The sequence below is a fragment of the Myodes glareolus genome, chromosome 11, assembly GCF_982192425.1.
Source record: "Myodes glareolus chromosome 11, mMyoGla1.1, whole genome shotgun sequence".
Lineage (NCBI taxonomy): Eukaryota > Metazoa > Chordata > Mammalia > Rodentia > Cricetidae > Myodes > Myodes glareolus.
This window is the reverse complement of record NC_142036.1, coordinates 40,685,809-40,710,041: the sequence shown is the minus strand read 5'-3', so window position 1 is coordinate 40,710,041 and position 24,233 is coordinate 40,685,809. Positions and strand designations below refer to the sequence as shown.

Below are 24,233 nucleotides of genomic sequence, written 5' to 3'. Positions count from 1 at the left end.
TCTTTTGTACTGATACGCTCGGTCCCTATATATCCCCAGAACACAACATGGCAATAATAATGATGGTATGGGGTTGTCTGAACTGATTTCAAGTTTTCTTGCAAGTACAAACAACCCCTAAGAGTCTAGGTCATTAAATGTCTCACTTCCTTCTTCATAAACGATAACAGTACAGCTGGTGGCAGGACTAGCTTTTTAAAGCCTGGGCAAACTGGGGCTACGACTGCTTTCTAAGACAATGAACTTAGCGGCCGTTGGCAAACGGGGTGAATGTTTAATAAGCATTCTGATTGCTACAGTCCCAGGGTCTAGACAGTCCGGCTTCCCGTGCAGGAAGCTCGCGCCTGCGCAGTCCACCCGCCCCGCCGCTCCCGAGGCCCCTCCTTCTGGGGGCCCCGTGCTCCTCCAGGCAAGCCCGCGGCCGTCACTAGAGCTCTTCTGGTGTTAGACGAACTCCCGGAACAATATTTCAACACGTGCTTTCCCCCTTCACCTCGAATCTCCTCCATCAACTCTCGGGGACCAACCGCTTCCGATGCCGGACGCGCGCTCTAGAGCATGCGCTTCTGAGACGCCGCGAGCCTGGGTCTGCACGACGTCTCGTGCGCAGGCGCCAAGGTGGCCCGGCTGAGAACTTGGCTCAGGTGAAGACCTGCTAGTTCTAATTAGTGCTCGCGCCTTATTCTCTTTTGGTATTGGGTGATAGGCTGTTTCCAGTAAGTTTTGGTTTGTTCCCTTTCTCGCTCTCTTCTTCTTTGCAGGTACTAATATTTCTTTCCACATGTATTTTACTTGTTTCCTTAGTCTTTGTTCGCTAGATTGTAAACTACGTGAAGGTGGCCTTTGGTTTTGTACACTGCCGCGACCTGGTGGCAAGTAGACATCAGAGAATGCACAATGTTCTTAGAATTAATGCTGAGAAGTCAGACCTCCTCTTCTCCCTCACCCTCTCCTTTGTTTCTCAAGGCAGGATTTCTCTGTGTAGCCCTGGCTGTCCTGAAACTATGTAGACCAAGCTGGCCTCGAATTCAGAGATCCACCTGCCTCTGCCTCCCACTACTTTCTTAATTTGCAAATTAGAATGCCAGGATTCCCTTCATTGTTTTTTCTTTTTTTTAATCTTCCCAATACCACCACTGCTTTTTCCTAACTGAAGGAGAACAGAGCTCTTAAAAGCACAGCGAGAATGTTTTGGGAATTATTAACCTATCCTCAGTTTTTTGCCTTCTGTCTCATATTCATTGAAACCTCTCCCCTGGGTCCTGCAACTTTTTTTTTTTTTAAAGAATTTTGTATGAGCACTGACTGCTCTTCCAGAGGACCTGGGTTCAATTCCCAGCACCCACATGGCAGCTCACAACTGTCTGAAAATCCAGTTCCAGGGGACCTGACACCTTCACACCACTGCACATAAAATAAAAAATAAATAAATCATAAAAAAATTTAAAAAAGAATGTATTTTACATATATGGATTTTGGTCTGCATGTACATCTACACACCAGAAGAGGGCATCCAATCCCATGGGACTACAGCTGCAGACAGTTGTGCACTGGGAATTGAACTCAGGACCTCTGGAAGAGCTAACAGTGTTCTTAACTGATAAATCACCTCTCCAGGCCACCCCTCCTCCCTTTAATGGAAGTTACGACAAACTTTAAAGTATGTATTTGTTTAGTTACTAATCAAACCAAATCAGACTTCTGAGGCCAGTGAAACAAGATTCTGATTATTGCTCAGTTTGCCAGGGCTCCATGACAAAAGGCCACAGGCTGGGTGCCTTAAGTAGCAGTTTCTTCCCCTGCCAGTTCTGGGAAGAGTCTGAGAGTAAGGTGTCAGCCAGGGTTTCCTCTGAAGCCTCTTCTTGGGTTGCAGCTGGCTGTCTTCACATCCTTTGTGCATACACACCAGTCAAGCAGGATTGGTACTTGGGTTAGGGTCTGAACATATAAATGAGGGGAGGGGGCACAATCCAGCCCATAACTACTTCATGTGATTTTCTAACCCATGGAAAAGCAATGACAGCAGATGTTCCAAGAACCTGAAAGCCAAAAGTAATTAGTCCAGCACATCATCTGAACACTTCCAGCCTGACCTGGTGGCTTTGTTCTTTCCACACATCTAATCTGAAGAAACTGAGTAACAATTCATAGAAATGACTCAGTCACTTCTTCCCCTTCAGGCCTCTTGAAACTATGACAAAGTCTTCCTCTCACAACACTGATTAAATACATCATGTTGCCCAAAAGTTCAATAAAGATTTAAGTACATTAAGCATAAGGTTCTAGTGTGTTTTTATTAATTAGGATTGCACACAATTGTACTCCATCATACATGTAATACACGGTAACTTTCAAATACGCAGCTAAAATAACTTACAAAATCTAATACTGAGCACAGAATAGTGCTTTATCAATAAAAAAAGGAGGGAGATAATTTTGAAAACATTAAAATTCAGGTCATTATTTTACAATTTGGAAATCTGAATAATCCAGCTTTGAGATGGCTTTCTCATTGTTGAAGTTCGCGCTGTCGATGTGGGATTTGGGACTTCCTCTCTTCTCCAGCCATTCCTGCATGCTCCGCACCTTGGAGATGGGGCCTTGCAGCTGTCCTTGCACGGTGCCCCGATCGGTGTTCTGGACCCAGCCTACCAAACCTAGCTTTTTGCCCTCAGCCTAAGCGGGGAGAGAAGAGAAAGAGCGATCCAGTGAGGTTGCACAAAACAGAGCAAGACTACACTCTGTGGCCAGAACCTTGGCCTGGAGTCAAACCACTGAGACTAATTTGACATTGTCCAGAAAAATCAAAGCAGACACCAAGGAGAATCCTGTGGCTGACTTTAACATCAAGAGTAGCTACTCGATTCCACTTCCCTTTTCATTCTACAAAACTTGGCGCTGAATTCTTGACAATTTCCATTATGCAGTAATGAGCACGGTTAGGACTAAAGAGTAAGGCCCCGAAAGATGCCCTTAAAATGCTTTCCTAAGGCTGACTCTTCAAGGCTCCTGGGCTTGCAGCTCATCCATTTCTTTTCTTTTCTTGAGACAGTTTCACTATGTAACACTGGCTGACCTAGATGGAACTCATCAGGTAGTCCTGCCTAGCCTATCTTCCAGCCATCCTCCTGCCTCTGCCCTCTGAGTGCTTAGATTAGAAGTGTGTACTATCCCGCCCAGCCAACTAAATCGAAGTGGGAAAGACCCTGAGTTTTAGTGAGGTTTTTTTGCCGTACAGGGGATTCACCTAGGACCTTATACATGCTACCTAGGCAAGTATAGCAGTTCTAAGATATAGCCCAACCCTCATTGTCTCGTCTCTTAATCAGCAATCTACTGGGTGCATTAAACAGAAAAAGCTTGAAGTTATTTGATCCTTCCCTTTGCCGTTAGCCAGGACCACACGTAAATGAATCCAGATGAAGTGATCCTTTGTATCTTTAAAGATCATTACACAGTATTTCACAATTCCCTGGGCAACACAACCGTTGTTTTTACTGCAGAGGTCTCTCTAACCCAACATGTTTACATTGCACCCGAAGCCCACTTTCTGTCATCTTCGGTAGAGAAGGAGAGCAGCTGAGATTGGGCTCTGACACTAAGGGGTTCACGAGGCCCCACGGCTGTCAGGCTTCCATCTGACTGGTTAGGTCATGGGCCTGGCCACTGACGACACTGGCTGCTCTAAGAGACCAAACAAGCAGCCTGGAGAAACCAGGCCATGTCCCTGCTGCAGCTCTCTCTGGACCCAGAATTTAAAAAGCTATGCTGTGTTATAGCCTCAGAGCTCACAGCCTCTAATATATGGTCCTATCCAGTATCTGCTTCCTCCATGTTCTTACTCCTGTAGACTGTCCTATACTAAATCCTAGAAATAACTAACTGACAAATTCTAATACTGAAAAGACATAAGAGTTAGATGTTTTCTTTTGTTTGGGGGATTTCATTAAGGTTCCATCTGTGATGGCTATCTCTATGTTTTTTTTAAAAATATTTTTAATTAGGCATATACAGAGAGGGTGCAGTATGTGAGTGTGTTGAGTGCTGGTCCCCATGGAGTCCAGAAGAGGGTGGTGCCAGGCTCCCTGGAGCTAGAATTAGAGGTGGTTATGAACCACCCTATGTGTGCTCTGGCAACTGAACCTGAGTCCTTTGGAAGAACAGTGCAGGTTGCTGAGCCATCTCCCAGGCTCCTAGGTTACCTTTCTTAACAATACTCCTCTCCATTACAAAAACGTACTTTTTAATTACATTTACTTATTTATTAGAGTGAGGCATGCATACCGTAGCACAAGTGTGGAGGTCAGAGGACTGCCTTCAGAGGCCTGCCCCTCCTTCCACCTCGTGGGTCCTGGGGACTGTTGAACTTGGTCCACCAGTCTTGGTGGCACGTGCTTTTACCCACTGGGTCACCTTACCAGAAAGCCTGTAAGCCCTGGCATGTTGCCTGATCCTGATCTGATGTACTGTCTGTCTCTCATACTGCTCTCCAATCTCAAGGCAAGGCCACAGACCCCCAGTCACAAGGCTCTCCCAGTAAAGCTCATGTCTAAAGGGAATCTCATGCCAATTCCCTTTCCAATCCTGCTGCTCCTTATCCTAATGGGTTTTTTTTTCTGTCCAATAAGTAATCACAAAGTCTTTAAAGCTGAACATGAGGGAGCTGGAGAGGTGGCTCAATGGCTAAGAGCACTGGCTGCTCTTCCAGAGGACCTGGGTGCAATTCCCAGCACCCACATGACAGCTCACAACCGTCCGTAACTCAAGTTGCAGGGGATCTGACATTCTCACACAGACATTTATGCAGGTAAAACACCAATACACAAAAAATTTAAAAATTATTTAATTAAAAAAATAAAGTTTCTGGGTAATGGGGGTGCACACCTTTAATCCCAGCACTCAGGAGGCAAAGGCAGATGGATCTCTGTGAGTTCAAGGCTGCCTGGTCTACAAAGTGAGTTCCAGGACAGCTATGGTTATTATGCAGGAAAACCCTATCTTAAAAAACCACAACCAATAATAATAATTAAGAAAGGTGGCTGGAGAGATGGCTCAGTGGTTAAGAGCATTGCCTGCTCTTCTAAAGGTCCTGAGTTCAATTCCCAGCAACCATATCTTGGCTCACAATCATCTGAAATGAGATCTGGTGCCCTCTCTGGCCCGCAGGCACACATGTAGGCAGATATTGTATGCATAATAAATGAATAAATATTTAAAAATAATAATAATAATAATTAAGAAAGAAAAAAGAAAACAAATGCTTACAAATCTACAGATAGAAAAAATCCTAAAAGCGAGGCAGTGGTGGAACACGACTTTAATCCCAGTATTCTGAAGACAGAAGCAGGAGGATCTCTTGAATTCGAGGCCAATTCCAGAACAGCCGCTAGAGCTACACAGAGAAACTCTGTCTTGGAAGAAAGGAAAGGAAAGGAAAGGAAAAAGGAAAGGAAAAAGGAAAGGAGAGTTCCCAAACAGCATTTTCATCATCAGTATTTGCTTTTCTGTATTCTAAACCGTCTCCAAATTTGGGGTGGAGGAGGGGCAGGTAGAGAAAGATGCCCTGTAATATGTGTTCCCTTTTCCTCAACAATGTAGATTCCTCTATGAGCATGTCACCACCATTTACGAAATCATAGGAACCTGCCCTGCATAACCAGTGGTAAAGCTAACTCAAACCTTGCTCAGACTTTCAGCATTTGACAGGTGCTTCACAAATGAACACAAAACAGAAAAGACGGGTTTGTAAATTAGTAGAGAGGTACTGACCACTGACTCCCTCTTCAAAGATTCAGGTCTGAGTTTTCAGCATCACAGTCCCAGCAGTGTGACACTTGGAGGAAAGTGCTGCGGACCAATATATATATTGAGACAGGGTTTCTCCGTAACTTTGGGGCTTGTCCTGGAACTAGCTCTGTAGACCAGGCTGGCCTCAAACTCACAGAGATCCGCCTGCCTCGGCCTCCCGAGTGCTGGGATTAAAGGTGCATGCCACCACCACCCGGCCAGACCTACATCTTACTCGGTAGGGTTGCACATGCTTTGGGTAGTCAACAGCCTGATCGTCCTCTGCTGAAGGCAGAAGGAAAATTTAAGATTGCCCTTGTGCATTGGTGAGATTAGTGATAGGGAAACAGAGGTAGAGGCTGTCAAGTTTGTTCATTGCCTCAAATACTCCCCATTACTATAAGGGGAATACCAGACTCACCTTTGATGTTAACACCTATGTTGGAATGGATAGAGTTTTGTGTTTATTTTTTGAGAGAAGGGTTCTCTATGTAGTCCTTAATGTAGTGAACTGAACTTGTTATGTAGACCAGGCTAGCCTCAAACTCACAGAGATCTACCTGCCTCTACCTTCTGAGTGCTGGGATTAAAGGCGTGTACCACCGCACCTAGCCTGATAAGGTATTTTAATCAGGAAAACTGACCTTAGAAAGGGTGAATGCCCTTGTTTTTGTTCAACGACCAGAAGAACAGAAAGGAATGAAGTGAGGGGCTGGGTAAGTAGCTTAGCTGGTAGCACTTGCTTAGCCTGCTCAGGTCCCTAGATTTGAGTCCAAGGGTGGAAAAAAAAGAAATTGAGGTCTTTAGAGGAAGCAGGAGGAATAAAATTGTGGTGGGTATGATGGTGATTACATAACTCCATCTTGACGGTAGCTTTCCTATAAAAGTGACTTGGCTTGGTGACAGTACATCGGGGTGCTTAGGGGTATTCTCCTTGAGAAGTGTCTATTTGCTCCCTTACCACTGCTTGAAAGAAACCAGTCGGGAGCCGCTTTCATTTGCTTCGTGTTTTACAGAGTGCAAAACAGTCTCAATCTCCAGCCGCAACTGTCTCCTTGAAGCCTCTCCGAATTCGCAGTTGTCAGAACAAGGCCTCGGGTCCATCACCTAGTACCGCGCCCCGACACCTCTTCAAGTCTATAGGTCACATACCTGAGTGTACTTGCGGAAAAATACTCCTTGAACCTTTCCAAAAATTTCATAGTCCACTGAGACCAAGGTGTCCCCTTCTGCCATGCTCAGACCTGTCAGAACCAGGAAAGCAGCAAGGTGAGGCACTATGCCAGGACGCCATCCTAAGAAGAGGCTGCATCCATACTCCATCACCCCTGGGGACCTCTCCGGAATCTCAGGGTCCCAGAACTGCAGGAGTAAGTGGGTGGGTGGGTGTTAACGCAAGGCCCAAGGGGTCGAGGGCCTTCACCTGCTCACCCCGCTACCCACGCAGCCCCGTGGTCGCCATCCATCCTCTCCCCACGCGGCCCGCAATCCCCTCCACTGACACTTGGATGATCCGAGCGGCGGACACTCAGGTTTCCCGGGCTTCCCCACCAGGCGCCCGAAACGCTCCAGAGACCTCCAGATCAACCGCCCGCGCTAAGATAACCGCCGCTCCCGGAAGTTTAGAGTGCGGCTCCTCCAATGCGGCCTGCACGCCCATCACCAAGGTCCAACCAATCATAGGTAGGTGGTCGGCCAAGAGCCCGCCCGAGGGCGGGGCTTCAGGACCGGTAAGCCTGGCTGTGGGGTGAGATTTGGATTGATTTTGCCAGCAGTCAGGCTTTCCGCTCACTGACCCAGCCTGCACCCATTTATGTCTCTAAACGTACCTCTCTTCTCATTTCTATGTGGGTATGGAAAAGCATAGACGAAACACTTAGAATATATCCACTCGGGGCTGGAGAGATGGCTCAGAGGTTAAGAGAACTGACTGCTGTTCCGGAGGTCCTGAGTTCAATTCCCAGCAACCACATGATGGCTCACACCCATCTATAATGAGATCTGGTACCCAGAACACTATATACATAATAAATAAATAAAAAGAATATGTCCACTCATAAACTAAACAGTAACATGACTGCCTACTACGTGCCAAGGGCTGTTGGCATATATCCGTTGACTGTAATAGCAGAATCCTGTGCTGGAGAAGCTTATCCATTCTTGAGATAGGAGACAGACAAAAAACATTAAGCATCATAAGTAAATCAATAGAATAGGATTCATACCCATTTTCTGGCCTGCTTTTTTTCTTCCTTCCAATTCTCTTCCAATTTTGGGTCATGCACAATTTGGACTTGGTAGGAAGGGACAGTAAATGCACAAGATATCATGATGAAGTTATTCTGTCTGGGTTTTTGGAAGCTGCCACCCTGACTAAGATTATGCATAAATAAAGTAATAAACAAATAATAAAGCACATGCAAGTAACTCATGGCTCCAGAATCTCAACTGAATCAAAAAATCCAGCAAAATAACCAAATTGCATGCATTTACTTTTAGAAAAAGAGAATTACAAAGGGGTTTTTAGGTGGGGACTGCTAAAATGAGAATTGTCGCATATACACTGGAATTCAGCTACCCTTAGGATTAAAAATGTGTATGAAACAAATTGTGTGTTGTGTTTATTGCTCCTTTTTGGTTGCTTGTATATATTAGATCATTTCCCAACACTGGGCCCCATTTGTTAATATATCAGGTTGGCCGACTGGGCAAGATGAGAGTTTGCTGGGGTAGCTATGGAAATCCACCATTGCAGTAGCTCCCCATTACAGAGTCATGAAGCCCTTCTTGCTGGGAGGTGAAGGGGCTGGACTGAACGGTGTCCTTGGCAATATTTGAAAACAACACTAAACAGTGTATTTGATTGATGTAATTTCTCTAAAACTCATTTAAAATAAGTTTCCCTATAGATTCCAAACCCATTAAGCATTCTATGGACAGAACACCATATGGTGTATGAAGATGAATGATATATCATCTTTGCCCCAAAGAGTTCTTTATCATAGACAAATGTGACACACAGAATGACAAGATAATGTGCAATGTGGTAATGCATTTCATAAACATTCTTGAGAGTTCACCACGAACCAGCCCTGCATTATAACAAGACAGAAAGCGTTATGAAGAAGCAGAGATTAATTCTGACTGGAAAGACTGAGAAAGGGCTTGTGGAGAAGACAGTATTTTTCCATAGTTACAGAGTCACAACCCAGAAAGTGATGTAGCCAGGACTTCGTTTCAGGCGGCCAGTCCAAAGTCCACTCCCAAAATACGGCCTTCTACCACTCCCCAGCTTGTGGGTAAGGTAGTGCCCATCGACAAGAAGGTAAAAGTGGTTGTGATGAAGCCGGGAGCACTCAACGCCATGTGCACATCAGGACCTCTGGGGAACCTTCTGAATATATATATATGCCCACATTTTATTCTCATTGCTTCTCACTGCACAACCATGGATATTCTACATCTAATGGGGGAGACAGAAAATGGCTTACATCATGCATCTCAGCTTTTCAAGAAGTCATTATGGAGCTGGGCGGTGGTGGCACACGCCTTTAATTCCAGCTCTCAGGAGGCAGAGGCAGGTAGATCTCTGTGAGTTCAAGGCCAGCCTACTCTACAAAGTGAGTTCCAGGACAGCCAAAGCTACACTGGGAAACCCTGTCTCAAAAAACCAAAAAAAAAAAATCACTATGGAAGAGAAACTATAGGATCAGAAGGCAGAATGATTTATTAGTTAGTTAAATTTAATCATTTTACAATGTACACTTGTATCAAAACATCACATTTTTATATATGTATATATAAGTATGTATATACGATTTGTGAATCTTCCTGTTGTTTATGTGTGTATGTGGACACACATGGGGAGGCCAGAGGACAGCCTGAAGTGTCGTTCTCCAGGTACTACCCATTTTTTTTTTTTTTACAGCAGCGTCTCTCACTGTCCTAGAACCTGCTGAGTAGGCTAGACTAACTGGCAGGGAGCCCAGGGAGTCACCTGTCTTTGCATTCTCAGAAGCAGGAATACAAATCTGTGCCACCAAGTCTGACTTTTTAAAATGTGGGTCCTGGCAATCGAGTCAGGTCTTGACTAAGCTATCTCCACAACTGCAATATGTACAAGTTTTAAAAGACATACTTTGTAAGTTTGTGCTGCTTCTTTTCTTTCCTTTTTGAGCCAGAGTTTCTGTGTAAACAGTCCTGGCTGTCCTAGAATTCGCTTTGTAGACCAGGCTGGCCTCAGACTCACAGAGATCCGCCTGCCTCTGCCTCCCGAGTGCTGGGATTAAAGGTGAGCACCACCACGGCTCAGTTTGGGTTTCATTCTTGAGCCAGAGCTGTGCTAATCTCAGTATCAATTTTCAGTGTACATGATTCCGAAGTACTATATATACTTTTTAATTTATAATCTCTCTCTCCCTCTATCCTTCCTTTCCTTCTCTCTCTCTCTCTCTCTCTCTCTCTCTCTCTCTCTCTCTCTGTGTGTGTGTGTGTGTGTGTGTGTGTGTTTGTGCTTTTGTTGCTTGGGAATGGAATCTAGGTTCTGTGCATTCTAAGTATACCGTCTACCACTGATTGTAAGCCCAGGCCTTGTTAATATCTCAAGAAAGCTAGGAAAGAAGGTTTTAGAATCCTCATTTGGAAAACAACAAGGACAGATTTGGGACGCAGGTACTGATGGTGAAGAGGGTAAAGCCATCCATCCCCACAAGAAACACGGGCAGAGCATGAGAGGATACAGCTTATTATGAGAAAAAAACTGCAGATGTAAACTCAGTAGAATTTGTCGGTCAGTTGGAAGAGATGGCTAGAGAGAGCTAGGAAGACGATGTATGCTTTGAGGGTGAGAGGACATGAGAGAATGTGGAGATCACCAGTGGTCTGTCCCATGGATTGGGGCTCCTGGGGGGCTGTCATGAGGAGGTGACAGGTGGGTAGTTAGAAATTTATAACTGAGAAGACTATCACTAAACAGGGGGTATTTTAAAAAACATTTATTTTTATTTCATTTGCATTGGTGGTTTTTCTGCATTTATGACTGTATGAGGGTGCTGGATGCCCAGGAACTGGAGTCACAGACAGTTGTGAACTACCATGTAGGGCTGGGAATTGAACTTAGGTCCTTTGGAAGAGCCACCAGGGCTCTTAACCACTGAGTCATCTTTCCAGCCCCCCAAGGACTATTTTAAACATAGACAAAATTCCAGATTTCAGCATCTGGTAGAAGTCATAAGGAAGAGAATGCCTCTAAGAGCATATACATGAAAGATAAGAGTGTTTGGGAGAACAGATAAACTTAGGAGGCCAATAGGGGGAAAGTATAAATGCCAGAAACCGTAAGTGGAAATAGACGGAGCAAGGCTGAGAAAGAAGAACGCAAGAGGACACAGGAGTAGTGAGTATAGCACGAACAAACAGAGACAGAGAGTGGGGTTCACCCTGAAAATCAGAAAAGCAAAGCAGCCAACCCGCTAGAGAGTTTTTAACCTCTAAGAAATACTCAGCCAGTCAGAGAGACGGCTCAGGGGGTAGAGCGCCGGACCACTCCGCCCGAGGACCAGAGTTCGATTCCAGGTCCAGCACCGCAAGTAGTTCCGTTACCGTCTGTCAGCGCCCCCCGCCGGCCTGCAGAACGAGCCACAATCTTCCACCGTCTACTGTAGATCCGCTACTCAGACTAAAAAGAAAGAGTTCTTGTCTCATCCTGGTTTATATTCCTCTCTAGTGCTGGGGTTAAAGGTGTGAGCCACTATCTGAACCTGTTTCTGTATTGGTCTTGTGTAGCCCAGGTTGGCCTTGAACTCATGGGGATCTATCTGCTTCTGTCTCCCAAATCCTGGGATTAAAGGTGTGGGCCACCACAGCCTGTTCTCTAATGGTTTAGTTTTGCCTTCTGGTCTTCAGGCAAGCTTTATTTAGAAGACATAAATGAAATCTCACTATAGGGAATTTAGTTTTAAGGCAATGAATTATCAACATCGTCCAGCAAATAGGCTGCAGAAACTGAAGCTTGCCTTCTTGCCTTTACTCGTGGGAAGAACATGAATAGCTGCGCAGTTAACTGGAGAGCAGAAGTCAGGCTGCAGGGGCCCGGACAAGGAGGAGGGATAAGGAAAAGCGTGTGTGTGTGTGTGCGCGCGCGCGCGTCCGCGCGCCTATATCCCAGCCTAGGGGACTCTGAGGCAAGCTGATTACATAGGCAGGAGGGCCAGGGGGCTGGACAGGAAGCCTGTCTCAAACCAAACACAAACAAAACAAAACAGAAGGAGAAACAAGTAGGAGGCAGGTCCAGCGAAGTGAAACTTTTTCCCACGAAGAAGTCACGCATATTTTACAACCAGAGATCAACACGGAGGGTACTGTAAAGTAGTTAAAAGGGATGAATGCATAGGGAAAAGCCAAAGAAGACTTCAGCAGGGGGAAGCTGAAATTTCCCCAGGCCCAAGTCAGTGGGAAAAGTCTGCAAAGTGGAGAGGCAAAAGGGACAACTGGGAATGAAAACAACGACTTATAATCTGCCCTAGAGAACCCACCAAGAAATTTCTTTATAGCACAGAAAAGCTGACATCTGATATGTTGAAGGATTAACGGGACTGCTGTCCACTTTATTTCCCACGTGCACGAATCTTCTGCTTAGTTACAGGAAAAACTGAGCTCTCTGTTCCAAAAAGCTTATCCAAATGAACTGAAGCACGAAGAAGACAAATAAACCCTCTTCTGATGTCGAAAAGTTACAGGGGATCATTTACTGTTGAAATCAAGCTATGCTCATTATTGTCGATGTGGTACTTAACTTTATTATCATTACATTTGGCTGAGTCATTCCCGGGCCCAAAGTAGAAACGGTCAGATTTACCTCGTAAGAGTAAAACATTATAATAGTAATATAATTAGATTGGCCTTAGAAACTACCCTGGGACGATAACAACACGTAACGAAATAAAAGTAAATCTAATCGCAAGCGCCAAAGCATTGCAAGGGGAGATCAGCCCGGGCGCATATAGTCTGGAGCTTTGCAGCCCTACCTGGGGCCTGGGAGCAGCAGCCAAGTGCGCTGAGAAGGGCAATCAGCATTCCCACTCCCGCTAGCCGGGCGGATCCCCGAATCTTGTGACAGGGTGACTCCGCAGCCCATCTAGGGCCTCCACCCTTCTCCCTAAGGTCTGGGAGCATCGTTCTCAGGGAAATGCAAGTTCTTCTTTGATGTAGCCCCAGAAAAGCTTCTCCTCCCCTAGCCCCAAGGGCAGCGCTGATCTGAGCTGCAGAGTTGGCTGCACCCTGCTTCAAGTGACCCGCCGGCACCCTTACCCCACTTTCCTCCACCCCTAACCCATCTGCGCTGCAGCTCCGGACCGCTTGTGGACTGAGCCTGCGCAGGTCTGGGGTTGGAAGGTCGCAACCGGAGGCGGCCCTCTGGTTTCTAGGCAACGGGAATAACAGAGGTGGACAAGAGAGCGCCTGCGCGGACGGCAGTTGGGTTTAGTCAGGTGTGGAAAAAGTGGGTCTTGGGGATTTTTCCCTCAGCAGGAGTGGCCCCCAAGCGCCTCAGGTATGCGAAAAGGAGGGGAGTCACGGAATCGATACCACCACCTCCCAAGGGACCAGAGAGTGAGAGTTTGTCTCTAGAGGCCGAATCCCCGTGAGGGTTACCGTTTGACCCTCTGGGACAGAGCATAACTTTCGGGTTCCGGATCTAAAGCGAACTGGGGCGGTGAGGAGTCACGCCCCGCGCCCCAACACACTGGTACCTCTTGCGGTTTGGGCCATAGAGTATCTTAGGATGAGGGTTTGACAGCCAAGCACCTGCTTCAAGCCGGGGCACACGGTGCTCTTTGTAGTTCCTAGCAGGGGGAAAGCCCAGGGAGAGCTCGGTGCCAGGCCCCGTCGCCAGGCCAACTGTTCTCACCCTGTAAAAATGTGGGGCCGGACTCGGAACAGACTTTGCAGTTTACAAGAACCGGGGCTAGTAAGAGCAGGTTGCCTGGTTTTGTTTTTGTTTTTCTGTTTTTTGTTTTGGTCACAGGTGACCTTCGTTCTAGGGCTCTTTCCACCCATTCCATAATAGTGTATGGCAGATCGGATACGGGTGTGGAGGAAAGCCAGTGGCAGAACACCTGTGTCCCGTTCACGATTTGGTCCTCGGGGCTTAACAATGTCTGGCACATAACCGGCACTTACTAAATAAATGCTAACTGAAGGAAGGTCCTGGCAGATTCCGCACTACGTTTAAAGGGAATGTGGGCAGGGCAAATGTACGAACAGTTTACTCTAGCAGCCTAGCAGCGGGGAGTGAAGCTCAGACTAATCCTTCCCACGTATCTGTTTTAAATCTTCCCCTAGGCTTCGGTCCAGGCCCTGAATGGCTGGTCTCCAGTTGGCTCCACATCTGCCTGTGGGCGTTATGTTCCCACATAATAAAACAGAAGCGCCAGGGCTCCACTCAGCTAAGCAGGACCCTTATGAACAAGGTGACTCTTCCCAGCGGTCCTCGATGGGACACTTGAGGAACAATTTCCAGCAGAAGCTTTGGAGCAGCACAGAGCTGGAGCAGGAGGAGGGTGCCTCCACTCACCCCAAAGGGAACATCTGCACAAAAACCCGGAGGCACTCCTGTCCCCAGAGTGCCAGGATCAGCCGGCAGAGCTCAGCAAGCCATCCCCAGAGCCAAGGAAAGGGCATGTTTTCCCTGTCAAGCCCTCAACCCCGGTATCCCAAAGCAAATGACCAGGACTTCATTCCCTTTAGGAAGAAACGAGTTGGAGTAGATCGGGCATACCCACTGAAACCCATGGCCCACCGGAAGTCTCATAGTACAGGTGAGGTAGGCACTGATGGGGACCAGAATGCCTATCCAAGACTCCCTGACTCAAGCGAGTTTTCAGACAGCAACTTTGGTTTGAAGAGCTGGTTGCATTCGTCTCTTTTTGCCTCTGTGCAGGCAGAGAAGGTCATGGCGGACCTTCATAGGACCGAGTGGACACAGATCCGAAGACTAGAAGCTGCAGGTGAGACTCTAGAGATGGAAATCCGCAGGAAAGAGAGCCTTCTGAGGGAGAAGCTGAAGAAGACAGAGGAGGGTCTCCGAAGGATTCAGAAGGAAAAGAAACGGGCCCAGGAGCATGAAGACAGAGAGCTACTAAGACCGACCCTACCTGCAGGGAGAGTTAGGGACAGTAACAGCAATGCCACACGGACCCCCAGCTTATCTCCCGAGTTCAGTTCCGAGGTATTCAGTAGAGACAGGGGAGAGGGTCAGCCTTGTGAATGGGCTCAGAAAACCTCTAGCCCACTCCAGTTCTCTGATTATGAAATCCAGAGGCTCAAAAGGGAGAGGCTGATGGCAAGCAACAACAAAGTCCGAGACTCAGGGCCTTCCGCAGACGAATTCCTGAAACCTTCCGAAGAGCTGGGCAGTGCATTGCAGCCATCAAGCCTGTCGGCATCACCAAGCTCCTTGGGGTCCGCTTCCTCCACAGAAGAGCCGGAGCTGGGCAAGTGCAGCCACTGTGGACGCACGTTTCTTTCTCTCCGGCTGCAGAGACACTCCACCGTCTGTGGGAGGATGCAAGGGTCCAAGAGAAAAGTGTTCGACTCCTCCAGGGCCCGGGCTAAGGGCACAGAACTGGAGCAGTACTTGAACTGGAAGGGGCCAGTCACCTCCAAGGTAATAAGAGCCTCCTAGGTTTAACTCTGTATGGGGGTGCGTGTAATGGCTTGCTGTGTCCTCGCTAGTTCCCGTTGGGATCCGGGACAATGTAGAATGGAGGGGAATCACAACTTCCCTTTGCTAGTCTCTGTGATCAGAGCTTTTTCTACAAGCCTCACAATTCTGTAAGAATCTTATTGTCTATCATTGTATCCATTCAAAATTCAAGGCTCAGACATCTAAACACACACACGTGTGCGCGCACACACACACACAAGGCTCAGACATCTAAACACATACACATCAGACCTACTCCCTCAACACACACACAAAGCTTGGACAGTTTAAGTAGATTTTTATCTTTTAGTGTTATCCTCAGGGCCCTGTACATACTAGATAAACGGTCTATTGCTGATCAATAGCCCCTGCTCTTGATCTTATTAGATTTAAATCTTACTAGAATTGACTCCAAAATCTAGATTTTTAAAATATAATGTCCTTTTGATTATTGTAAAAACGAATTCATGTTTGTTGCAGGGAAAAAAAATAACTCATAGAAACGAAATTTTAAAAACTTGCAATTTGTGTTAAAACAAACATAAGACATTTTTCTTTTTTTTTAAAGCTTTATTTATTTATTTATCGTGTATACAGTGTCTGCATGTATGCCACCAGACCAAAGAGGGCACCAGATCCCATTACAGATGGTTGTGAGCCACCATGTGGTTGCTGGGAATTGAACTCAGGACCTCTGGAAGAGCAGGCAGCGCTCCTAACCTCTGAGCCATCTCTCCAGCCCCTGAAGACATTTTTCTGACTTATGAGAATTCCTTGCTTTCTCTCATCTGTCACCATGCTCAGCTGTACCTACTCTTTAAAAGGGAGCTCAGTTTTGATGTATTCTTCGTAAATTCCAGAAACACGTGTACGTTTGGATCCCCCTCTCCAGTTAGAGTGTTAACACCACAGGGATAAAGTACGTATTTGAGGGCTCTTTTTCGTTTTCTTTTCTAAGTAGCTCTCCAAAACATCCCTCACTTTAGAAAAACCCAAATGGGAACCGTTAGGGATCCACGACACCTAACTGATATGGCTCAGGACTTTATGGGCTGATTTAGACCCACCTGGAGACCATTGCCCCATAACCAGCCTTCGAGAGTAAGCCACTTGGTTTGTAAAATAAGCTTCTGCACAGTGTTTATTTTAGAAAATCATATTCAGTCTGTGTTTTCTGTGGGGTCATGAGTTTAAAGAAAAGTACTAAAGAGTAAGATGAACAGGGTTGGGAAAACCCCATGTTAGAACTGGGTGGTGGTGGTGCATGCCTTTAATCCCATCACTCAGGAGGCAGAGGCAGGTGGATCTCTGTGAGTTCGAGGCTAGTCTGGGCCACAGGAGCTAGTTCCAGGACAGGCTCCAAAGCAACAGAGACATCTTGTCTCAAAAAAACAAAAACAAAACAAACAAACAAACAAAAACCCACACCAGATGATCTCAAAGGCCCCCATGTAACAGTATGGGGAAAAATAGAACATATTTTGGTTTCATTTCTTCCCAAAGCATGTGTGCCCTCATGGACTCTCTCTCCTCCTCTCCCCTTCCTGTCCCTCCCTCCCCCTCCTTGCAGGCTGGCCTAGAACTCACTATGTAGACCAGGCTGGTGGCCTCAGACTCACCTGTCTGCTTTCCAAGCGCTGGGATTAGAGATGTGGGTCACGGCACCCAGTTCCCAGTTCTCTCTTTTCAGGACTTTACAGTTTAAATGTCCTCTTGCTGGAGCCTTTAAAAACACCCACTGATGTGATGGATGTTCAAAGATAACTTAATAATTATAGTGTGTTTGCTCAGTACAATTTGAGAGATCACCACAAGAATGTCTCCCTCATGTTTAGAGATAATGTCCCTAACATCCAGCTTCCAACAAGAAGTCAGCATTTTGCAGACAGATAATGACAGGATGGCCAATTACTATTCTTTCCTCTTTGATCAGCCTGGTAATTCACTGGGGATTCCCTATGGCTACCATAACTTAGTTGGGGCCATCATCGAAAGGAATCTTGTGCTTCTTAAGTTCCTAAATATCGTAGCACTAAAGCTACACGGCCCAGTTCTGAGAAGACTGGGTTAAGGTCAGAGCAGCACAGGGACACAAGGCAGAAAGGATTTCTGCAGAGCTGCACTCTACCTAGGAGTGCCTCAAGTCCCACTCCAGAGCTCTGTGCCATCTTTGAGCTAAGTGGCTGCAACTCCTTGCCGCTTTTCCCATAGACTCTGAAATTCAGCTTTTTCTAAGTCACTTACTATTCACACGACATCCAAGAGACATACACCATGTCTACTAGACTGCCAGCACGTGAGGCAGGAACCCACACACGACTTTGTGCTTCTTGTGGTAAGGAACATCTCAGTACGACACAGAATGAAAACACAGCTACTGTACCCCCTAGATCCTTCTGGCTGAATTCTTTTAAGGTTCCTGGGGGCCATATTTTAACACCAGTTCCTTTGTCTTTTGTCTCAGTAAGATATACCTGATAGAGCATGCTTTGTCCTTTGATAGCATTCTTGTTATTACCTACTACTAAGAGATTTTGTCCTTTTTACTCTCTTAAAGATTAATATCTATAGCCGGGCTGTGGTGGCGCACGCCTTTAATCCCAGCACTTAGGAGGCAGAGGCAGGTGGATCTCTGTGAGTTTGAGGCCAGTCTGGTCTACAAGACCTAGTTCCAGGACAGCTAGGACTGTTACACAGACAGAGAAACCTTGTCTCAAAAGGCCAAAACAAAAATTTAGTATTTATTTATTTCGTGTATGTGAGTGTGCAAGCATGCCTGTTGAGATCAGAGGACTGTGGGAATTGGTTCTCTTCTTCTCCCACGTGGGGCCTGGCGATTAAACTCAGGTCATTGGGCTTGATGACAGGCACCCTCAGCCACTACGCCATCTTGCTGGGCCCACCTTTATTTTAAATAGTTAATTATACACATCTTAGACACCGTGTGGTGTCTATAGATCATGAACTGATCTATAATGCACTCTTACTTCATCCTTTTCAGGTTCCTTCTTGAGTCTCAGTTGTGTAATATGTCTTCTGGCATGCATTTCCAGGATTCTAAATAATACACTTATTTTCTTGATTTGCCTCTGCTGGCTGCTTATCCTCACAGGCAAAGCTCTGTCTCAATCCCTCTCCCCCTTGCCTTCTCCACTATTTCCCCTTTCCACTCTAGTTGGCCGTGGTTCTGATTTAAAACAGTGGGATTTTACATGACCATTATACCATCTCCGTCACTGATATCAGAGCAGATTCACTCCTGCCCACGTGGACTTGGGGTTAATCACTGACTAACTTTCCATCTCCTTCAATCACCCTGTACTTACAATTATAATTAGTCTGTACTTAAAACCTTCCCTAACTAACCTTCTGGATGCTAGGAATCTGTTACTGTCTTTTTCCAAGTGTCCAGATACCTTTTACGACAAATCAGTTTGAGGTGTGTTGGGGGTTTCTGTTCTGCCCGACCCCCCAGCTGTTTAGTTCCAGAGAAAAATCACACACAGATCTCTATAAGTTATAATGCTGATTGGGTCCATTAGGTCAGGCTACTTATTAGCTAGCTCTGACATCTTGATTAACCCATTTTTCTGATCTATGTTAGCTATGAGGCTCAGTACCTTTTTCAGTGAGGCAGCTCACATCCTGCTGCTTCGGTGATCTGGGCAGGAGTGGGAGGAATCAGCTTCCTCCTCCCCAGAATTCTCCTGCTCTCCTTGCATCATTTCCACTTCCTATCTGGTTTTCCCACCTATACCTCCTGCCTGGCCAATCAGCGTTTATTTAAAACATGACTGACAGAATACAGAGAATTTTCCCACACCACTTCCCCCTCTTTTTTTTAAAAAAAAACAAAGGAAAATATCCATAGTCCATTTTTTTGGGGGGAATGTGGGCTTAGTATTCCAGGCTACTTCCAGCTGGTTGGGGGCGCTGATAATCTTATGGGGACCTAAAGAAAATTTAGAGTTATGATCAAGTCCTGACTGAAGCATCCTGTGAGTCTTGATCATCTCTGTCAGCAGTCTTGAACCTGTTCTGGATAAAGAACTCAGACATCTGGGCCACTTGTTCCTACCAGAGATTTCTCAGGTGGTCTCCCTTGGTCAAAGATGATTTTTCTTAACTCTGAATAAATCCAGAGCCTCTCATTTTCTGTGGAAACAAAAGCAAAATCTCTTCTCCAAAGTAACATACCTTTTAACTTCAACTTTGAAGCCAAGGTATTTTCAAAATACCTTTCTTGGATTGATTCTGCAGCATTTATAAGCAAGTATCTTTTAGCAGCTGTTGCTCCTCCCTCAGCATTTAAACAATTTAAAGAGAGCATAATAGCAACTAGTATCAAGACTCTCTGTATATTTTCCATCTTTATGCAGCTTTATTTTAACCTCTATTTCTTTTATTTTTATTTTTAACTTTTGGCTTTTTGAGATAGGTTTTCTGCATATCTTTGTCCTGGAACTCCTTCTGTAGACCAGGCTATCTTTGAACTCCCAGAGATCCGTCTGTCTCTGCCTCCCCAGTGCTGGGATTAAAGGTGTGTTCCACCACACCCAACTACTCTCTTCCTTTCTTTTTTATTTTAAAGCTTTAAACACTTTTTTCAAGCCTGCATATATTTTTAACACACTGTAAACCATTTAGAGGTTTTTTTTACTCCTTGAATCTCTCTTTACTGTATATCTCTCTTTTTCTGACCACATGGGTCTTTAATTTGCTAAGGAATATGGAGAAGACAACATTCAAAAGCTCCTATGGCATTTCAAGGTCCTTGCCAGGAAGCAAGCTGCAACATTGTTTCCATAGTCCGGACTGCCTGCTTGAAAGAGTCAAGAATTTTCCCTGGCAGGACGGCCCAGAAAGCGGGCATTTTAAAACAGCGCAGCTTTTTTCCTGCTACAGCTGAAAACCAAAATGCTTTACTCTAGTCTTTCCCAAGCTTTCTCAGGCTTTCTGTGGATGCAGTTATCCAGGTGGGCGCCATTCTGTAACATGAAGGGGCCTGTATGTTGGGGGTTTCTGTTCTGCCCGACCCCCCAGCTGTTTAGTCCCAGAGAAAAATCACACACAGATCTCTATAAGTTATAATGCTGATTGGGTCCATTAGGTCAGGCTACTTATTAGCTAACTCTCACATCTTGATTAACCCATTTTTCTGATCTATGTTAGCCATGTGGCTCAGTACCTTTTTCAGTGGGGCAGCTAACATCCTGCTGCTTCGGTGATCTGGGCAGGAGTGGGAGGAATCAGCTTCCTCCTCCCCAGAATTCTCCTGCTCTCCTTGCATCATTTCCACTTCCTATCTGGTTTTCCCACCTACACCTCCTGCCTGGCCAATCAGCGTTTATTTAAAACATGATTGACAGAATACAGAGACTTCTCCTGCACCAGAGGTGCCCCTGTCCCATTCTGGAAACTTCCTGTTCTCCTCCTGCTCTATCTATCCTGGCCATTCTGTGGCTTTGGAACTTCCCTCAGCTTCTCTTTTGTGCCAGTCCTGTCTTTTTCTTGTTTTCCTGTTCATTGTTTTGCTGAAATTTACCAAGAGATATGCATAGATGGTATATTCTTATTCGTGGACTTAAAGAAAATATCCACATAAATGCTTCCTATTTGATGATTTGGCTGGGTATAGAAATCTAGGCAGGAAATGATTTTATCAGAACTTCGTTTTCGAGACATTGCCTCACTCTGTAACCCTGGCCGTCCTGAAACTCAGAGATCAGCCTGCCTCTGCCTCCATGCCTGGCCCTTTAGTAGAACTCTTTTTTTTTTTGTCAGAGAACAAATTTAATAAAAGTTGTAAAAAGAGAAAAGAGACATTTCATGATCCCTCACTTTATTACAGAACTTTTAAAACAGTATTTCTTTGTTGCTTTGACTACCCAGTGTTTATTGTTGAGAACTCTAATGTTTTGATTCCTGTTTCATTTTCTGAAACCTATTTTGTTTCATTTCCCAAGCCAACAGGGTTTTCTTTACTCTAAAATTCTAAGATTTTACAGTGTTCGCTTCGGAGCTTTGATGAGTCATTTCAGTTTCAAGACTTGTGATCTTTGAGTCTACAAGTACTAATTATATTATTTAATAACCTCCTTTCCTACTTTCTGTCCTTATTGGAACAAGTTTGCTCACATGTCGAATTTTCTGAACTGATTTTCCGATCGTATTTACTGTCCATCTGCTCTCTCTTTTTCCATTCTGAATGTTTTCCTTTATTATTTTCTAATGCTCCTATTTGAGTTTTGACTATCAGGCTTTTAATTTATAGTTATTGTTATTTTATTTCTCTGGTTGTTCATCTTTCATAATACACTCCTTTTATGGACAAAATCTTTCTTTTAAAAATATTTATTTTAAAAATATTTACATATATATATATATATATATATATATATATATATATATGGGTGTTTTGATTGTGCATATGGCTGCACCATGTGTATGCATTGCCAAAGGAGACCAAAGAAGGCATGGGATTCATGTGGGACTTGGGAATCAAACCTGAGTCCTCTGCAAGAACAGTCAGTGCTGTTAACTGCTGAGCTATCTCTATACTCTGGACACAATATCTTTTAATACTTCATTGATATTATATTTTTCTGTGAAGATGTTTCTGTGTGCACGTTTCAGTTTCCAGAGTTTTTGTTCTTGTGCTTTGGGGACCTTTTCTCTTTAGTTAAACGCTCATCTAGGATCTGACAATCCTTGCCTGTTCGTTTGGTGATTTTGTTTTTGATTTTGATTTGAGACAGTGTCTCATCATTTAGTACTGGTGGCTTTGAGTTCGCAGAGACTCCTGTCTCTGCCTTCTGAGTGCTGGGATTAAAAGCATGCATCACCACATCCTGCTGTTCATTTAAGCTTAGTAGATTCATTCACTAAAGGACTTCATAGTTATCAGTGAGCCCTGTAATGGTGACCCCCAAAGCCAGTGTTGGAAGGTTCATTTCTGGCTACTGGTTGAATCCATAGAACTATTGTCCTCCCAAGACAATGCTAGCTACTGGTGCTCTGGGAGCTGATCTTAAAGCAGTTTGACAGTTCCGTGGTTGCTGGGTGCTCTTGCTCAGGCTTCCCTACCAGCGCTGAAAGGAACCCTGTTCCTTATCCTGGCTGGATTTTCTGAACTGAAACCTATCTAGGAGTTGGAGAGCTGTCTCAGCAGTTAATGGTGCTTACTGTTTTTCCAGAGGATCTGAGATCAATTTCCAACACCCACGTCTGGTGGCTCACAACCACCTGTAACTCCAAGAGATCTGACACCCTCCCCAGGCCTTCCTTCCTGGCCTTTGTACACACATGGCACACACACAGACACAAACTGAAGTTTAAAAAAAATCTTTAAGTAGCTGGAAAGATGGCTTAGTGGTTAAGAACATCAATTGCTCTTCCAAAGGACCCAGGTTCAATTCCCAGTACCCACCTGACAGTTCACAACTGTCTGTTAACTCCAGTCCACAGGATCTAATGCTCTCATGCAGGCAAAACACCAATGCAAATAAAATAAAAGCAAACAAATAAATCTTTAAAACCTATCTAATTCAATTTTTCCAGAGAACAAATCTCTCTTCTCATGGGAGGATAGCGGGGGTGCTGGGCACGTGGGTACACAGGGCAGGAGAGGAGTTCTAAGTTCAGCTTGTTTTCTTCCCCACACCTTCCTACTTTCTACCTGAGCCAGCTCCCTCGGGACCTGGCAGGAAGATGCCTGGCCTGCAGGTAGGACCAATTCTTGGAGGCTCTTGGGGTGGGCCCCAGTGCTGGCAGGTCAGTTGTCACCCTTCCTCCTTTGTGGTTCTTTGATGTTGAGGACCTTTTCACACCCTATTTGCTGTCAGTGAGCCCTAAAAGGGAGAGATCCATGGCAGCTGGAGGCTCAATGTCCCTTTCCCGTTACAGACTGAACCTCCCCGGAAGAGCACCTGGAGACAGAAGCATGAGTCTTTTATCCGCACCCTCCGGCATGCTCGACAGGTCCAACAGGTCATCGCCAGAGGTGGGAATCCCTCAGACTTGCCTCCCATCCTGCCTGTGAAGAACCCAGACTATGTCCAGTGTCCTCACTGCAGCCGCCACTTTGCTCCCAAGGTGGCTGAACGACACATACCTAAGTGTAAGACCATCAAGAACCGCCCCCCACCCCCGAGGAGGCATGACAGCTGAGCAGACAGTGGCAGAACCCGCCTTGCTTAGTTCAGGAGGCTGTACTTCCCTGCAGCAGTAAACCAGAGCATGGGTGGCAGAAAGCAGGGAGAAACAGAACCTTTGCAGAACTCAGGCTCTACCTGCTGAGCAAACCCATCCAGGAGAGCCCGCTACCTGGCAGGAGGCAGGTGGAAACCCAGCTTCTCACTGGATCATAACCCCGGCTGTGTGTTTATGTTCTTGCCTGAAGGACTGGGGTGGGTGTGTGTGTGTGAGAGAGGACACTGGGTAGTGAAACTGCATTAAAGCGCTCTTCTCCTGAGCCCGACCATAGTTTGTGCTGACAAAGTGCCTGTATTCAATTGTGTTTTCCGACCATGGCATGTGTCCAGGGTTTCTGTTAGCCCTTCTTGCTTTTCAAAGTAGGGATATAAAGAGGAGTGAGCTGAGGTCAGAGGGTCATTGTCATACAGATGGTAACTCTTATAAAAGATAGAAGTTTGTGCCGTCAGGCATTATTGATGGAAATCTATCCTTGGCCTCCATGGCCCATGGTTCTGGCTGATAGCCAACGAAAGTATGTAACATTAGG

The 24,233-nt window shown here is 45.5% G+C and overlaps 3 protein-coding genes across 7 annotated transcripts in view; 1 reads left to right on the top strand and 2 right to left on the bottom strand.

Moving 5' to 3' along the window:
* Mlh3 (mutL homolog 3) overlaps positions 1–594 on the bottom strand; it is a 34,686-nt gene extending 34,092 nt beyond the window's left edge. For all 3 annotated transcript variants that reach the window (XM_087911630.1, XM_087911631.1, XM_087911632.1), the window contains exon 1: positions 494–594. The gene's annotated coding sequence lies outside the window, so the exon portion shown is untranslated. The remainder of the gene's footprint in view (positions 1–493) is intronic.
* Positions 595–2,275: 1,681 nt separating this feature from the next.
* On the bottom strand, positions 2,276–13,089 carry Acyp1 (acylphosphatase 1). 3 transcript variants are annotated; one of them, XM_048449212.3, is made up of 3 exons: positions 12,813–13,089; positions 6,940–7,031; positions 2,276–2,676 (listed from the first exon to the last, which is right to left on the bottom strand). In XM_048449212.3, exons 1-3 carry the CDS (start codon positions 12,958–12,960, stop codon positions 2,461–2,463), a joined length of 456 nt encoding a protein of 151 aa, XP_048305169.1. In that variant the 5' UTR covers positions 12,961–13,089; the 3' UTR covers positions 2,276–2,460. The 3 variants fall into 3 exon arrangements, with proteins under 3 accessions (XP_048305169.1, XP_048305170.1, XP_048305171.1); XM_048449213.3 differs by lacking the exon at positions 12,813–13,089 and adding an exon at positions 7,290–7,444; XM_048449214.3 differs by lacking the exon at positions 12,813–13,089 and adding an exon at positions 7,211–7,234.
* A 126-nt stretch (positions 13,090–13,215) lies between these two features.
* On the top strand, positions 13,216–23,969 carry Zc2hc1c (zinc finger C2HC-type containing 1C). The gene is made up of 3 exons (XM_048449215.3): positions 13,216–13,336; positions 14,128–15,451; positions 23,396–23,969. Exons 2-3 carry the CDS (start codon positions 14,147–14,149, stop codon positions 23,657–23,659), a joined length of 1,569 nt encoding a protein of 522 aa, XP_048305172.2. The 5' UTR covers positions 13,216–13,336; positions 14,128–14,146; the 3' UTR covers positions 23,660–23,969.
* Positions 23,970–24,233: the final 264 nt, after the last annotated feature.